The sequence below is a fragment of the Octopus bimaculoides genome, chromosome 2 (assembly GCF_046866305.1).
Source record: "Octopus bimaculoides isolate indiv1 chromosome 2, ASM4686630v1, whole genome shotgun sequence".
Classification (NCBI taxonomy): Eukaryota; Metazoa; Mollusca; class Cephalopoda; order Octopoda; family Octopodidae; genus Octopus; species Octopus bimaculoides.
Genome location: NC_142929.1, coordinates 86,752,987 through 86,770,850, shown reverse-complemented (window position 1 = coordinate 86,770,850; position 17,864 = coordinate 86,752,987). Strand labels below are relative to the sequence as shown.

The 17,864-nt window shown below is 37.1% G+C and overlaps 1 protein-coding gene across 9 annotated transcripts in view; it reads right to left on the bottom strand.

The window, feature by feature from the left end:
* LOC106882224 (mitogen-activated protein kinase kinase kinase 5) overlaps window positions 1-17,864 on the bottom strand; it is a 294,987-nt gene that overhangs the window by 199,313 nt on the left and 77,810 nt on the right. For all 9 annotated transcript variants that reach the window (XM_089347114.1, XM_089347115.1, XM_052978403.2 and 6 more), the window contains 2 exons: window positions 5,932-6,070; window positions 4,323-4,384 (listed from right to left, as the gene is read on the bottom strand). In XM_089347114.1, the coding sequence (XP_089203240.1) occupies window positions 4,323-4,384; window positions 5,932-6,070 (201 nt within the window). The remainder of the gene's footprint in view (window positions 1-4,322; window positions 4,385-5,931; window positions 6,071-17,864) is intronic.

The following is a 17,864-nucleotide window of genomic DNA, read 5'->3' as shown; positions in this document are numbered from 1 at the left end:
TAAGCCCTGACCACAGTCAAATGACTAAAATAAGTAAAAGATAATAGTGTTCTCCAAGGCAGTTGAATGTAGGAACTGACTGAAGACTGAACAGTGATAGGAAACAAAAGAGAAAGTACATTTGGATTAAGTTTCCTCCAGTGTCTTTTTCAGACCTGTTGGTTGATTTTAACTGAAATACAAATATTTTATATATATATATATATATATATATATATATATATATATATATATATATATTTCAATTATACAGGCTAAGTGTTGCATGAATTGTACCTTCTAATAGAGACTTTATAACTAAGTGTAGTAAATAGTGACTTTCCAAGAACACTCTGAAGAACCAGTGATGAGATGTGAACTATAAATTCTTGGGTTAGTAGGGTAGGTCTAACGATTCAAACAGCTTTAATATCATCTTAAAGCAAATTTTAATAGGTGATCTAGTATTTCCATGAAAAGCTTTGAATAAAGTTGGCAATTAAAAAAAACTGAAGTCAAAACAGTGAGGTATTGAACTTAATACAGTGCATGCCTTCTTCACCTGATAGAGTCAATGCAATTTATGTTTAACTTGAATTTCACTAGGTTGATACCTTTCAGAAAATACTGGACATTGAAAGAAGTTTAGAGGGTTGTGATTCTTGGTAGGAAGATTTAGAAAAATATTTACAGCAAGGTTTGAATGATAAAATAAACTAAGAATGATGAGTAGAGGTCAGAGAGAAAAATCTGATGCACTTGGGTGGAAGTGGTAATTAAATTGCTAGTTAAGATGCACAGAGAACATTACAGAAGTAGTATAAGGACATATTGTATTACTGAGCCACAGGATGTAGACTACTGGCGAATGAAACACTGCTAATAAACTAGATAGCCTTTCTAGAAAGTCGTCTCTCTTGATGCTTCTTATGCCCACCTTTTCTCTCAGGGCACTCACACTCTGTTGTGTACGCACACTTACATTACACATCCAGCAGATCATACTAGCATCATTTATTTCAAGCCTATACATGTCTTCAGCAGTCATGGCCCATGTTTCACTGCCGTGTAGCATGGCAGTTTGCACACATGCATCATACAGTCTACCTTTCCATCCTGAGTGAGAGGCACTTAGTTACCAGTAGAAAGTGTAACAGAAATTACACTAGAAGTGAAACAGAAATATTACTATAGATATTTAAATAATATTTTTCATGTACATCACACTTGTTTTGAAGAGCATCAGAGACAGATAAGGGTTGAAGAAGGGTCTACCCACCACAAGAGGAAACATAACCTAAGAATGTAATTTTATAGAAGTGTGGATTGCAATAAAAGATCCTCAGAGGTTGTGAGAACTACTATTAGTCAAAAATTTGAGGGTTTATGTTGTGGGTCATGCATGAGTAAACAAAGATGTAGTCATCATCATCATCATTGTGATCGCTTAACATCTGTTTTCCATACTGGCATGGGTTGGATCGTTTGACTGAGGTCTGAAGAGCCAGCAGTTGCACCAGGCACCAATCTGATCTGGCAATGTTTCAACAGCTGGATGCCCTTCCTAACGCCAAACACTCCTAAAGTGTAGTGGGTGCTTTTTACGTGCCACCATCACAGGAGCCAGTCAGGTGGGCCTGGCATTGATCATGTTCAGATAGTGCTTTTTACGTGCCACCAGCACGGGGGCCAGTCAGGGGTATTGGCACCGGCCATGTTTGAATGGTGCTTTTTACATACCACCAGCATAGGAGCCAGTCAGGGGGTACTGGCATCAGCTACGTTTGGATGGTGCATTTTATGTGCCACCAGCACAGGGGACAGTCAGGTGGACCTGGCATTGACCACGTTCGGATGGTGCTTTTTACGTGCCACCAGCATGGGAGCCAGTCAGGGGGCACTGGCCACAGCTACGATATTGGTTTTACTTGACTCAACAGGTCTTCACAAGCATATCATATCACCTGACACATCAGGGGTACTCTTAACTGGGCCAGACTTGCATGGCTGCGATCTCATTTTAGTTGCCTGGTCTTCTCAATATCAGCATATCTTCAGAGGCCTCGGTCTCCTGTCATTGCCTCTGTGAGGCCCAATGTTTGAAGGTCATGCTTCACCACCTCATCTCATGTCTTCCTGGGTCCACCTTTTCCACAGGTTCCTTCCACAGTTAGGGAGTGACACTTCCTCACACAGCTATCCTCATCCATACGCAGTTGTCTCTCTAGCACACCACATTTGATGCTTCTTAGGCCCAACTTTTCTCTCAGGGCGCTTGCACTCTGTCGTGTATGCACACTCACATTACACATCTAGCAGATCATATGAGCTTCCTTTCTTTCAAGCCTACGCAAGTCCTCAGTAGTCATGGCCCATGTTTCACTGCCATGTAACATGGCAGTTCGTACAGTCTACCTTTCATTCTGAGCGAGAGGCCCTTAGTTACCAGCAGAGGTATGAACTCCCTGAACTTTGCCCAGGCTATTCTTATTCTGGCCACTACACACTCAGAACAACCACCCCCACTACAGACTTGATCACCTAGGTAGTGGAAGCTATCAACTACTTCTAGTTTCTCCCTCTGGCATGTGATGGAATCTGTTTTCTGTACATCTTCAGTGTTTATTGCCCCTGTGCATCTGCCACACACAAAAACTATCTTCCCAGTTAGTCTTCCTTTAATATTGCTGCACCTCTTATGTGTCCATAGCTTACACCAGGTACATGATATGGAGTTTCTACCCACGCCTTTTCTACAGATCGAGCAGGGCCATCTACCTGGAGGGGTTTGTGATTCGACAGCCTTCCTACTTACTAAGACTTTGGTTTTTGCAAGGTCCTTCGAATCTAGACCTTGCTTCCACACCCTAGACCTCATCTCTAGTTCTGGCAGTGACTCGGCTATTAGAGCAAAGTCATCAGCATAGAGGAGCTCTCAAGGGCAGCCTGTCTTGAATTCCTCTGTTATCACCTGGAGGACTATGATGAATAAGAAGCAGGTGAACCCCTACTTCTACTTGGTATTCTTCACTATACTTGTTGCCAACCCTCACCTTACTGACAGCATCCCTGCACAAGGCTTGTACAGTTCTTACTAACTACTCGTCTATCCCCAGTTTCTGTTTTGACCACCAGGTAAGGGATCGAGAGACCCTGTCAAAGGCTTTCTCCAAGTCAACAAAAGCCAAGTACAGAGGTTTATCTTTGGATAGGTATTTCTCCTGCAGAAATATAGCATCAGTGGTGCTTCTGCCTGGCAGAAAACCAAACTGCATCTCACTTAAGCTAACTCTCTCCCTAATTAGTTGGGCTATGACCCTCTCTGTAACTTTCATCACCTGATCCAATAATTTGATACCCCTGTAGCTATTTCTATCTAAAGCATCACCATTACCCTTGTAGCAGTTGACTATGGTGCTGCTACACCAGTCATTGGGTATGACTCCTTCATGAACTAACTGATTTACAATGCAGGTGACAAGACCATAACCTACACTGCCTGATATTTTAAGCATTTCAGCGGTGATTCCAGATGGGTCAGGCACTTTTCCTGTCTTCATATCCTTAATTGCTGTATCTACCAGCGTACTGTCGATTCAGGTAGCAGGTCCCTCAATTGGGTCAACCTTTAGCAGACTCTCCTCCTCGCATTCATTCTCCACATTCAGCAGTCTTTCATGATGGCATCTCCAAGTCTCTTTCTTTGCAGAATCACTAGACGCAAGGGTACCATCATCCATGCAGACACATTTCTCTCCTATGACATCACAGTTTTCCCTCTGTAGAGAGGAACAGATTGATGTGGATCCTTGAAGCAAAAATCTTGAATAATTTGGTGAGAATGGGAGTTAGTTTAGGAGTGTATTGTTTGGAATAATGGAAAGAATACAGTCAGGAACAGCAACTTTGTTTGAGAGGACTAACTGGAGATGTGACAGTTCAGCACCCAATTTAGCATTGATTGAGCTAACATATAATCAAAAGCATTGCAGCTGTGACAATTCAATATTTTTCTTATTGGAATAAGGTGCTCTGGTTCATGTTATCTAATTCAACATTCCTTTTGTTTAGCAGCAGTTATGAGTTGACAGAGATTTATCTGCTATTTCTAGCATATCAACCACATAGAAAATTTCTCATTGACTAGAGAGGTTTACCCACATGGTGATTATGTGTATATGTTACAAAGGCAGGTGAGAACAAAAATGGAACTGAAATTGCTTTTCTTTCTCTTTCTCTTTTTATGTGTGCATGTACAATGTGAATATGAAGGAAAACTTGGCCATCTCATGAGAATTTACAAATTATAATTTTTTAACTACAGAGTATGCAACTAAACTTACAGGTGGACCATAACCTCGCACACCTTTGTCAATCACCTCTGGAGCCATATATTGCATTGTGCCTGAAAAGAAAAACAAGAGTGAGAACTTAATTTGTAAACATACATTTGAAGAAGTATTAACACATAAAAGTATATAGCAGATGCATAAAAACTCACACATTTCATTAATAAAGGTATATTTAAGTACCTCAAAAATTAGTGTATTGATATACTGCAAGCCAGAAATTTCGTTTTAAGTATCAACCAAAGAATTGTCTTATCATACAAGGATATTTTGTTATAGCTCTTTATTGAAGTTTAATGAATGGGTAATTTATCCTACTCATATTCAAGAAGTATTAACACATAAAAGTATATAGCAGATGCATAAAAACTCACACATTTCATTAATAAAGGTATATTTAACTTCTTGAATACGAGTAGGATAAATTACCCATTCATTAAACTTCAATAAAGAGCTATAACAAAATATCCTTGTATGATAAGACAATTCTTTGGTTGATACTTAAAACGAAATTTCTGGCTTGCAGTATATCAATACACTAATGTTTGAGGTACTTATATTTGTATGTATATGTAAACATGTGTAAAAGAAAGAGACAGAGTAAATGGAGAGAGAGTGGGAAAAGAGAACAGGAATGAGAAATTAGGTCCAGCTCAAATATATTGATAAAATAATTTCAGGAAAATTTACAAAATTCAGGAATGCAAATCATTGATTTATGGCTGTAATCCAACATTGATACAAAGATTTATGAGTAGTGCTCTGTACCAAAATATATAAATATATAAGCAAAAAGAAACACCACCATAAAAAAGAAAATGGACATAGATGCAAGAGTGGGTGTGTGGTAAGTAGCTTGCTTACCAACTACATGGTTCCAGGTTCAGTCTCACTGCATGGCACCTTGGGCAAGTGTTTTCTACTATAGCCTCGGGTCAGCCAAAGCCTTGTGAGTGGACTTGGTAGATGGAAACTGAAAGAAGCCCATCATGTGTGTGTGTGTGTGTGTGTGTGTGTGTGTGTGTGTGTGTGTGTGTGTATATATATATATATATATATATATACACATAAATATATGTATATGTTTGTGTGTCTGTGTTTGTCCCCCCACCATTGCTTGACAATCGATGTTGGTGTGTTTACACCCCCATAACTTAGTGGTTTGGAAAAAGAGACCAGTAGAATAAATACTAGGCTTACAAAGAATAAGTCCTAGGGTCGATTTGTTCGACTAAAGGGTGCTCCAGCATGGCTGCAGTCAAATGACTGAAACAAATAAAAGAATAGCTTTGTAGATAAATAAATCAAGAAAGTATTTGCCCATGTTGCACTAGTCCCTTGTTTGCTGCAGCATAGCTTATATATATCTAAAGAGTCTCGATATATAAGCTATACTGTAGCTCAAACACAATTTGGGTACTTTTAGAGCTCAATTTCATGGCAGTATGCATCTTCATGCTACTATGAGAGTGAGCTCTATAAGTAACCAATTTATGCTTGAACACCTAGAAACCACATAAACATGCACACATGCATATGCACACAAACAGGCTGATACACACATACACACAAAAACAAGAGAAAATGAAAACCAGCCTCTTACCAGCTAATGTGTTTGCATTGCGATTGATTCCTGCTAACCGTTTTGATGTCCCAAAGTCAGATATCTTCAAGACACCACTGTAGGTATTCACCAAGACATTGTCACCTTTAATGTCACGATGAACAATTTTATTGTCATGCTGCAAACAACAAATGAAAGAAATTAGAGCAAGGGAACTTGAGATGGCTAAAAAGGTGCAAATTGCTTATTTGGAATTGATATGGAGTGTGGTACTTCAATGGTTACATCATCATATTCTCTCTTCTAGACCTTATGTAATGATGTTAAAGACCCACCAATGGTTGAGAATAGGAGCATTTTAAAACAAAGTGCATTTCCATATGTGTGGTAGCAATGGTTCACAGAAACTCAGTGTCACTACTTCCCTAAAAAAACAAATATCTGATATTCATAACTAATTGTAAACTTTGAGAAGACATAAAATAAGAAAAGAAGACAGAAGCACTAAAAATAAAAGTTAGGCAAAAATTGATCTTGTAATTTTAAAATTAGTGTTGCCTCTCTTTTAGTTGTCATACATAGTTTGAGGCCTGTAGTGCTACCCTTACTTGCAAATTCAAAGGAGGATTTGAGATTTGTGGAATGACTCTTAAATGATTCCTTATGCGTATACCTATGCACTCAGTGTGTTTCAAAACTTGATGGAAAGAATTCACATCAGCTTGATATACAATCATTTTGATATTAAAATATATACATCCACTCATAAATGCTCGTGGCAAATATTGCATTTGCTTTAATGTTGAGTGTAATTCTTTTAGTCTATCTATTCATCATATTGTATCACAGATTAAAGGCTGAGAATTCCACACATTTGAAATCCCAATGTAATCATCAAATAGACATAGTGTGACAAACATGGCTCTTCGATTTAAAAATACATTTAATGTGAGAAGCTTCTGAACAATTTCTGCCAAACTAATTTCATTCAGAATGCTTAAATGGACCAGCTACTATGAAAGAAGACATGTGCTAAGTGCTTGTGCAGAATAATTGAACTGAGAATCACATAACTGCAATGGATACTGCTTAAAAATCCAGGAATGTTCACTATAACCACACATATGTATAAATGTTTATATACATGTCACATCACAGAGTATCATGCCTGCAGGCAATACTGAGGAGTAGCTAGTGGCAAGATCTAGTACACACAGATGATACAATAATACTAGAATGACATGCTGCCAGCTAGTGGTTGGCTTAACAAACATTGTTAGCTGGTTAACTTCTAGTGGAGGCAAGTACCTATATCTGACAATTTAATCCAGTTCAAGTGCACTGATATGTTTGTAGAAACAAAAATTTATTCTTGTGTTGCAGAGGTTGTGGAAGGTTTACAATTAATATATTTGTTGCAGTATGCTAATAGGGACTGTGAGATTTTAAAACAAATGTGTTTCTTTTGTAAATGTCATCTACAAACCTGATATAAACGTGGTACTTCTCTTAGTTGCATATTTAAAAGCAGATTTATGATTCACCTAATGACATGTACATCATTTGGTGTGTTTCAAACTTTGATGAAAAGTTCTTGAAGTTCTGCAATGCAAAAGATCTAACCATAGTGAGCTCCAAAAGTCTGCATTTGAAGTTCAAGGTGTAGATGGTCTCTTTATGACTATTTACTGTTATATAAGCCCACAGTTAGCTAAAAGCAGATTTTATTTCGTCTAGTTTTATTCAGGATGCTTGTCTTGAGGTGGTGATATGCATGTGCAGGGATTGTGCTACTTGTGCATAATATCTATTAGATTGGAGATTGCAGAGCTGTAATCTGGATGTAATCCTACTGTGGAACAAGACTGTATTTTATCTGAAGCTACATTAGTTAGTTGGTCAATCTATAAGTATGGTGCAGAATTCTCCATTTAATTATGCATTTTGTGAATTTGTTGGTCTCTAAGTGAACGTGTGTATTTTCATTTAGACATAGAAAAGCTATAAGACATTCTTGAATGATGAGAATGCACACTAGTCAGGAGTAACTATTCCAAGTAGACCCAACTGAGGGACATGAAATGAAGTGGCGAAAGCTGACCTCAAGACCTTCAGCCTTACAGATGAGATGACAAAGGACTGGGATCTCTGGTGATATGAGGTTCTCAAAATGACTTGCCCTCCTCAACAAAACTGAGTTCTGGAAGTACTATATTTTGGGTTCTCTACACCTATAACAGTGACTCTCTCCCCTCATGCATGTCTAACTCTTCCCCTTCTCATTTTCTTGCTCCCCTCAGCAACTGTATCATCTTTACTACTCTTGCTGCTTGCTGCCCTCAACTCCTCTGCATCCCTCTGTCACACCCAGCTCATAACTCTTGTCTCATCTTCCTCTTAACCTTGCCCATTACGTCAGCCTGCTTGCCCCTTCATCTTCCCATATAATTTTATGAAGCAAACCCACTTCTACTCAATATGTGCTTTGTGTGACAACCCGAACTCTTGTTCAGTCCCTACTGATCATTATCTCTTTCCACACCCTTTTTCTTTTCATAGTAGGTGTGAGTAGCCATGCAAGTCCCTCCGTACAAATCTGCTCTTATACCCCCCCCCCCCCACCACCACCATTCATAGTAATTCCCTCATTCCCCAGCATGAAGCTGACCCCCACCTGTCACACAGCTCGCAATCCTACAAACTACATGGCGATCTCAGTAGTGCAGGTGGCATGAAAAAAAACACCCAGTCCATGCTGTAAAGTCATTGGCATAAGGAAGGATATCCAGCTGTAAACAGCATGCCAAAGCAGACACTGGAGCTTGATGCAGTCCTTGGATACATCGGTTCCTGTCAAAACATCCAACCCATGCCAGCATAGAACATGAGCTTTAAATGATGATGATGATGATGATGAAACAAAGCCAGAGGTCTGAAAGTTGAACATATATTTATTTAACCAAGTAATTTCAAAAGGACTGCAGGTAGTTTTACAATTTGCTTTATGTAACATTAATTTCAGTGGTCAATAAATTATGTGTACTTGTTTGCAATTATATGGATGATCATACAGAAATATGCATACATACACATGTATATACAAATACATACATATAATTCATACATACACAAGTACAAACAAATATGTACACACACACACACACACACAAATATATATAAGAAATATAACGAATTTAGGTCAAGGTAACCTTAACTATTAGGTATGTGTTCTGAGCGCTCCAATAGGTAATCCACCAAAAATTCCAGTTAAAACAGCAGCTGGAGTTGTGGTTGTGTAAAAGTCTTGTCAAAAAAAAACTGGCAGTTGGTGGCTTACCTTTGAACCAGTAGGTATCAGTTAAAGTAGTGAGGAAGGCAAACAATTAGTCAAGGCAGGATTATAGCATTTAAATTATTTTACTATTTTTACATTGAATTAAATGAAATGCCATAGTCCTGCTGCCTTGACTAATTGTTTGCCTTTCTTACTACTTTATCCGATTATATATATATATATACATATATATATATATATATATATATATAGTTTTAGGGAAAAGAACCAAGTTTTGATTTTAACTGAGTTTTTACTTGTAATTTTGGATTTTATCTCTAATATTATTATTTATATATATATATATATATATATATAGAGGTAAATGATAGGATTGCTTCAATATTTCAGGGGTAGTCTGAAGTATCCAAGCAACCAGGGGATATTTAAATCTGGAGGCACTCCTGGGAATTACTTGTGTGGGTACCGTCTTCATTAGAAGGTATCCAGAGGCAGGTAATTTATTGTTTAAACTGCAGTTTATAATTATAGTTATGTGGAGAATAGAGAAACAAACACAAGAAGAAGTAAGTCAACTGGGCTAGTTAGCCATTGATTTAATTATGTGGAGATTATATAATGAGTCATTTACGTACGTTTCGATGTGCCAAATGGTTTGGCAGATCTCTTCAGAATGTTGAGGAGTATGTTAGAGTTCATGGTGTGAGAGATGCAGGAGAAACAATTAGTGGATATATTAATGCATATGGTGGTATAAGAATAGCATTAGGTAAAGTTAGTCTTACATTCTAGTTGAAGTTGCGTTAGTCTTCGCACCGGTGGTGTTAGTAAAGGGGAGTAACCCTAAGTTTTGGTGAAGAGGGAGCTAACTCTGATCTTATTAATATTTAATTATAATTAATTATACTTAGAAAAGGAAAATTCTTTTTTACATATTTAATTATACTTAGGAAGTGGAATGTATTACATATTTAATTATACTTAGAGAATGAGTATTTAGTAGTGTGTAGACAAATTGGGCTACGTTCATATCTTATGTTTAAGAGATCATTACTAGCCATTAGGATTACTCTACAGAACATATACAGTCCTGAACGGGAAACTCGGATTTACCCAGTGAGAAATGTTACCAGAACCTAACGACTTATTGTTAGCTTGGGTACCACATAAGGATCATTGTAGTTAGCCAGCATCTGAAACCAACTTAAGAGGAAACATGATTACCACTAGGATAATATACCCCTTTAAGCAAATTATGGTTGGTAGGGATATATAATCCAAGTGGGTACCATAGTCACATGTACTAGTTATTAATGCCAGCTAACCTCCATGAGTGTATACAAAAATTCCAATTAGTCTAATTTACTAACCTCAGTCTATCTTCATATCAGTAAATTCATATGTCTCTATAGAGACTGTATTATTTTCTCTACCATAAATTCATCATATATCAATTCATTCATTCGGTTCTCATTGTACCTTGTGGAACTTAAGGTGACAAGATCATTCCACCTAATACTGAAAGCGTCATTGACAGCTTGTTCCATTGTTAACCCTCTGCTTTTAAGATCTTTTGTTATTGTTCTCTGCCACATTTCCTTGGTTGGCCATGTCTTCTTTTACCTTGTGGAACCCATTGCAAAGTGATCCTGACAAATGAATTTGGTTTATAGTGACAAACTCGACCTAGCCATTTCCATCAAATAGTAAAATAGCCTACACCATAGGTCTCAAAATCAATGACAAGAAAACATACACACTTTGTAAAAATATAACAGATGCCAAATTCATTATACATGTATGTGTGTGTGTGTGTGTGTGTGTGTGTGTGTGTGTGTGTGTGTGTGTGTGTATCTATCTATCTGTCTATCTATACACACACACAAATATACAGGGTGTTTGGGCTAAATTTAACAGCTTGAATGAAAAGAAAAGAAAACAATGCCCTATCCAAAAATAAAAATATTTTTAAAAAATCAAAAGATTTCAACTAGATTATGGCTGGGAAATAACAGTTTACTCAAAGTAACCACTCTCAGCTCCCACCACAGCCCCAAGAAGGCCCTGGAACTTAGCATGTGTGTTCCTTACAGTGTCCCTGGGAAGATCTTCAAACACCTCTTTCATCTTGGCCACTAGCTCAGCTTTCATGCTGCAGGCAGAGACATTGTTCTCTTTCTCAACTGTGTCCTACACATAGCGATCCATGGGATTACAATCAAATGAATTAGGAGGCCAAAAATTGGGCTTCATGAAGCCATAAAAATCTCACTACCAAAGAAAAGCGCACTCCATGGAAGGAGAAAGCAGTAGCACTAGCAGAGAGCTCCTTCAAATGCAGTCAGTGTATGCGTGACTGCCACTCCCATGTGGGCCTCTGCAGCCACAGCAAATGCTGCACCACCATCAGCAGCTGACACAATTGTTTTGGGCACAGATCTATGGTCTCTCAAGACAGACAGATGCTTACTACTATATACACACACACAGACACAACAGGCTTCTTTCAGTTTCTGTCTACTAAATCCATTCCCTAGGCTTTGGCTAGCTTTAGTTTTGGAGAGCATAAATTAGCCTGAAATGCAGTTTGGCTTTGTCCCAGGGAGAAGCACCATGGAAGCTATTTTCATAGTCAGGCAACTGCAAGACAAGTATTTAGCTAAGAACAAGCCATTGTACTTGGCATTTGTAGATTTAGAGAAAGCCTTTGACAGAGTACCTCACTCTGTGATATGGAGGTTTCTGAGGAAGCTATGGATAATTGAATGGCTTGTGAAAGCAGTACAAGTCCTTCTTAATAAATCCAATGTATTCCTCGATAGTAAGAGAGTATAGATTTCCAGTTCTATCAGAGAAGACGTGCATTTTGGATGATGATGTAATGCTATTGATGGTTTTGGATTTTTGAATGAAGTTTTGTTTAGAAAATTTTAAGTTCTTAATCATTTTAAGGATATCGGTTTCAAATTTATTGAAGTGGAGCTTGTGAGGAGGATTTTTGTATGATCTAAGATTGTATTTGTTATTGCTGCTTTCATCCGATTTGTGCCTGTTACCAGGAAAGAAAGCTTTCCATCTCATTCTTCAGATAAGATCATTTGTCTTGCTAAGTACAAGTAGGAGAAAAGTCTTTTGAGATGGAATGGATATATCCTTGAGTGAAATTCCCAGGAAACATTTGTCCATAGTGAGCAATACCTATATTGAGTGATCTGCATGGCAATTTATGCAAAACATGGAGGTTTAGTTCACAGGTGATCTAAATGGATAGGTATGCTGGGTAAGTGCTGTAATGTATATATACATACAGACAAACTAACGCACCTGCATACACACACACACACACACACACACACATATATATATATACACCCTTCCATATGTATGTATGTGGGAGTGTGAATATATGTCTGTGTATATATATATATATATATATATATATATATATGTTATGTTGCATGTATGTATGCAAGCACCTATGGGTATATGAAGATAAGGTTGCAAACGTGTGTGTGTGTGTTGTGTGTGTGTTGTGTGTGTGTGCATATACGTGTTGTGTGTCTTTGTGTGTGTATGCATGCAGATGCTGTGAATGCAGGTGTTTTATGTCTTCATAACTTTCTCGTATATCTTTTCTTTTTCTCTTTTTCTGTCTATTAGAGTTCCTTCCATTATATTTAATGGTTTCTCGAAGTGTCTGTTGCCATTTAATAGCAGATGAGAATGTACAATAGCACTTCACTCCGACATTCGAAACTCTGAGTACTGATAATGACAACTGTTTACAGTTTGCTCTATTAACTATAACATATATACATTTATATATATATATATATAAATTTATCAAATCGGAACCTCAACAACGATGAGATCAACCTCCTATTAAAAGGTCTAAAGTTTACCCCGACACCCACGCCCAACCTCATTGAACTGAAATCTGATATTGAACACTTCAACCGTCACCTCCGACTTTTAGAATTTTCCAATGAGAAAGACTTAAATGATGAATCAATAGTCCGAAAGAAATCCCACTTCACTCCCTACAAGTGAAAGGACAAATATTTGGATGCGTATATAGACACAATCTCAAAATTTCCCCTAAATACCCAGAGATGTAAACAAAACCTCTGTGAAAACGAAAAGAAAGCCTTACGAACACTAAAAAATGACAACACAATCATCCTAAAAGAAGCCGACAAGGGAGGGGCAATAGTTATGGACAAAGACTATTATAAAGACAAAATATTGGAAATGTTAACAAATGAAACCTACTACAAGAAAGAAACTAGGCACTCAGAAAAAACAATACTAAATAAAATCAGAAGGCTAATAAATGAATTCCAAGATTCTTTCACTGACAAGGAAAAAGAGTATATATGCAATTCTGTTATCAAAGAGAGCAATTTTTACAGATTACCTAAAATCCACAAAAGCTCCGAAATACAAAATGCCATAAATAAGCAGAAGAATGAATACATAAAATTACTAAGACCTGCTGACCTCAAACTAAGGCCAATAGTTGTTGGACCTCAAGCTCCAACACAACAGCTAAGTCATTTTCTAGATATAGTCTTAAAACCTTTGTGCCCATTAATACCTAGCTATGTACGGGATGACATAGATTTCATCCAACACATTCCCCCCGCTGTTGCAGAAAGTACTATACTAGCAAGTTTTGATGTTACTAATCTCTATACGAATATACCTCACAGTTTAGGCCTAGAAGCAATCAAACACTGGGTTGAAAAACATAGAGAACGGATAAATGATCGCTTCAAAACTGACTTCATCACCAAGGCCACACGTCTAGTGCTAGAGGAAAATACTTTTAAATTCAACAACAAAACATATCAGCAGATAAAGGGCACGGCTATGGGTACGCGATTTGCACCCTCATATGCAAACTTAGTTATGGGATACTTAGAAGAAAAGCTCTATGAGGAAGTGGAAAAAACCTTTGACCAAGAATACAAACAACATATCATTAAGAAATGGAAACGCTTCCTGGATGATTGTTTCATTTTTGGGGGAAAATCGACTGAAGATCTAAATGTATTTAACAATATACTAAACGCACTTCACCCTTTCCATCAAATTCACAACAGAATCCAGTTGCAATGAACTACCATTCCTGGATATCCACATAAAAATACAAAACTGCACAGTCACAACAGACATATTTTACAAAAAAACCGATACACACCAATATTTAAACTTCTATTCTTGTCACCCATCACACATCAAAAGAAACATCCCATACAGCATGGCCAGACGCATCTGTGCTATAGTAAGTGACCTTAAAACTCGTGAAACCAGGCTCAACGAACAAAAATACTCCTTAGGCCTAATTAATGAAGGAATTAAAAAGGCGATGGAACTGAATATCACCCAACTACAGACACCAAAGGAAAAAGTTAATGAAAACACGATTCCGTTCATTAACACATACAGTCCTGGAATAACTAACATATTCCACGTCATAAAATCGAACCTGCCTATACTCCTTCAAAGCCCTAAGATGAAAACTCTGATTGAAAAAAACACCTTACGGAATAGCATACGCCAACCAAAAATCCTTAAAAAACACCTGACAAGGGCAGAATTCAGATCAGAGACCAAACCAGAATTCATAGTAAAAGAATGTGGTGATAGGAGATGTGGAACGTGTAACAATACCAACAACTACAAATACATAGAAAGTGGTTCCCACATAAAATTCAAGAACGGATCTATTTTTAAAACAAATGCAGATATGAACTGCAAAACACAAAATCTCATATACTGCATCACCTGTCCAAACTGTAAAGAAAATTACATTGGCGAAACGAATAACTCACTTTGTCAACGTGCAAGAATTCACAGGCAACATATCTGACAAGAAGAACTAAGAATGATTCCATTAAGTAAACATCTGGAAATATGCGGAGACAGAAAGTTCAAAATCTTTCCCTTTTATAAATGTACACAGGACGATCCACAATACCGAAAGGCAATGGAACTACTCTTCATGAAAAAATTTTCCCCAAAGTTAAATGTTTGAAAGAGAAAAAAGAAAAACAAGGAATACGTTTTGTATGTATATATATGTATATATGTTTGATGTGATATATATAGTTATTTTTACTAAATTGATTTTACTAATTCGATTTTTCAAATTTACAAAGATTATACTAATATACTCTCATGCAGAACTACACCTTACAAAAAATAAATAAATAAATGAATGTATGACAGGAATATATTCTAAAAGGGACCCAAAGTCTATAAAAAGAAAGGACAAAGAATATAAAATGAAAGAACTAAAAGCAAAAGAAAAAACAGGAAGACATTTTTTGTTTTCTTTATATTTTCTATTCATTATTCTCTATTTTTCTTTCTTCTTCCTTTCTTCTTTTCTTCCTCCTTCTTCTACCATCCCTAAAATCTGTCTCAAAACAATACAGTAAGTAGTAAACAAACTTTTAACCTTTTTTTGACACTCCTTAAAAAGACCATTTCAATACAATGGCCCTTCTCTCTCTCTCTTTTACCACATCCATCTCTCTATCTGTCTGACTATCAGTCTATCTATCTATCTCTCTATCTGCCTATCTATCTATCTATTTACTTATACATCTTCCATTGTCTCCAAAGCCTCACCCCCAAAAAACAAAACAATGTTCTGTTATAAACAAAACCCCCCCAAAACACGTGTTTTTATATAAATAAGCTAGATCTCTGTATTTTCACAGTTATATTTGACAAGTTCGAAAGACGAACGAAAGCGCTAATATATGTATAAAATAAATGAACGAAGTTATTTCAAAATTCCGACGACTTTTTTTTCAATATTTACTTCTGTACATCACACCTAACACTCTACACACACACACACATATATATATATATATATATATATATATCATCATCATCATCATCATCATCGTTTAACGTCCGCTTTCCCTGCTAGCATGGGTTGGACGATTTGACTGAGGACTCGTGAAACCGGATGGCAACACCAGGCTCCAATCTAATTTGGCAGAGTTTCTACAGCTGGATGCCCTTCCTAACGCCAACCACTCAGAGAATGTATATATATATATATATATATATATATATATATATATATATATATATATATATATATATATATATATATATATATAAATACACATATATATACATATATACACATACATACATATATATACATACACATATACATATATATATACATACATATATATATATATACATACATATATATATACATACATACATATATATATACATACATATATACATATATATATATATATATATATATATATATATATATACATAGATATATATATATATATACATACATATATATATATATATATATACATACATATATATATACATACATATATACATATATATATATATATATATATATATACATAGATATATATATATATATACATACATATATAAAGCAATTAAGAGTATGAAGACCGGGAAAGCCCCCGGCCCATCAGGAATCACTGCAGAGATGCTCAAAATATCTGGCAGTGTTGGCTATAGCCTAGTCACCCGTATTACGAACCAGGTGATACACGAAGGAGTCATACCCTATGACTGGTGTAGCAGCATCATAGTCAACTGCTACAAAGGTAAAGGGGACGCTTTAGATACAAATAATTACAGAGGCATCAAGCTGTTAGATCAGGTTATGAAAGTTACAGAGAGGGTCATAGCCCAACTAATTAGGGAGCGAATCAATTTAGATGAGATGCAGTTTGGGTTCGTGCCAGGTAAAAGCACTACTGATGCCTTATTTCTAGTGAGACAGTTGCAAGAGAAATACCTAGCCAAGGATAAACCTCTGTACCTGGCTTTCGTTGACATGGAGAAAGCCTTTGACAGGGTCCCCCGATCCCTTATCTGGTGGTCAATGAGGAAACTTGGGATAGAAGAATGGCTAGTGAGAGCTGTGCGAGCCATGTACAGAGATGCGGCCAGTAAGGTGAGGGTTGGAAATGAGTACAGCAATGAATTCCGGGTAGAGGTAGGGGTCCACCAAGGTTCCGTCCTCAGCCCCCTATTATTTACCATAGTCCTCCAGGCAATCACAGAGGAGTTCAAGACAGGTTGCCCCTGGGAGCTCCTCTATGCTGATGACCTTGCCCTAATTGCGGAGTCACTATCAGAACTAGAGGAGAAGTTTCAGGTGTGGAAGCAAGGTCTAGAATTGAAGGGCCTTAGAGTCAACCTAGCTAAAACCAAAATCCTAATAAGTAGGAAGGTAGATAAAACACAAACCCCTTCAGGTAGATGGCCCTGCTCAGTATGTAGAAAAGGAGTAGGTAGTAACTCTATAAGATGTACCCGGTGCAAGCTATGGACACATAAGAGGTGCAGCAACATCAAAGGCAGGTTAACTAGCAAGTTAGTTTTTATTTGTGGCAGATGTTCAGGTGCAATAAAGACTGCAAACAAACAGGAAACAACTTCTATCTCATTCCAGGGTGAAAAACTAGAGGTAGTCGATAGCTTCCGCTATCTGGGCGACCAAGTTAGTAGTGGGGGTGGGTGCGCTGAAAGTGTAGCTGCTAGAATAAGAATAGCCTGGGCAAAGTTTAGAGAGCTCTTACCCCTGCTGGCGACAAAGGGACTCTCACTCAGAGTAAAAGGCAGACTGTATGACGCATGC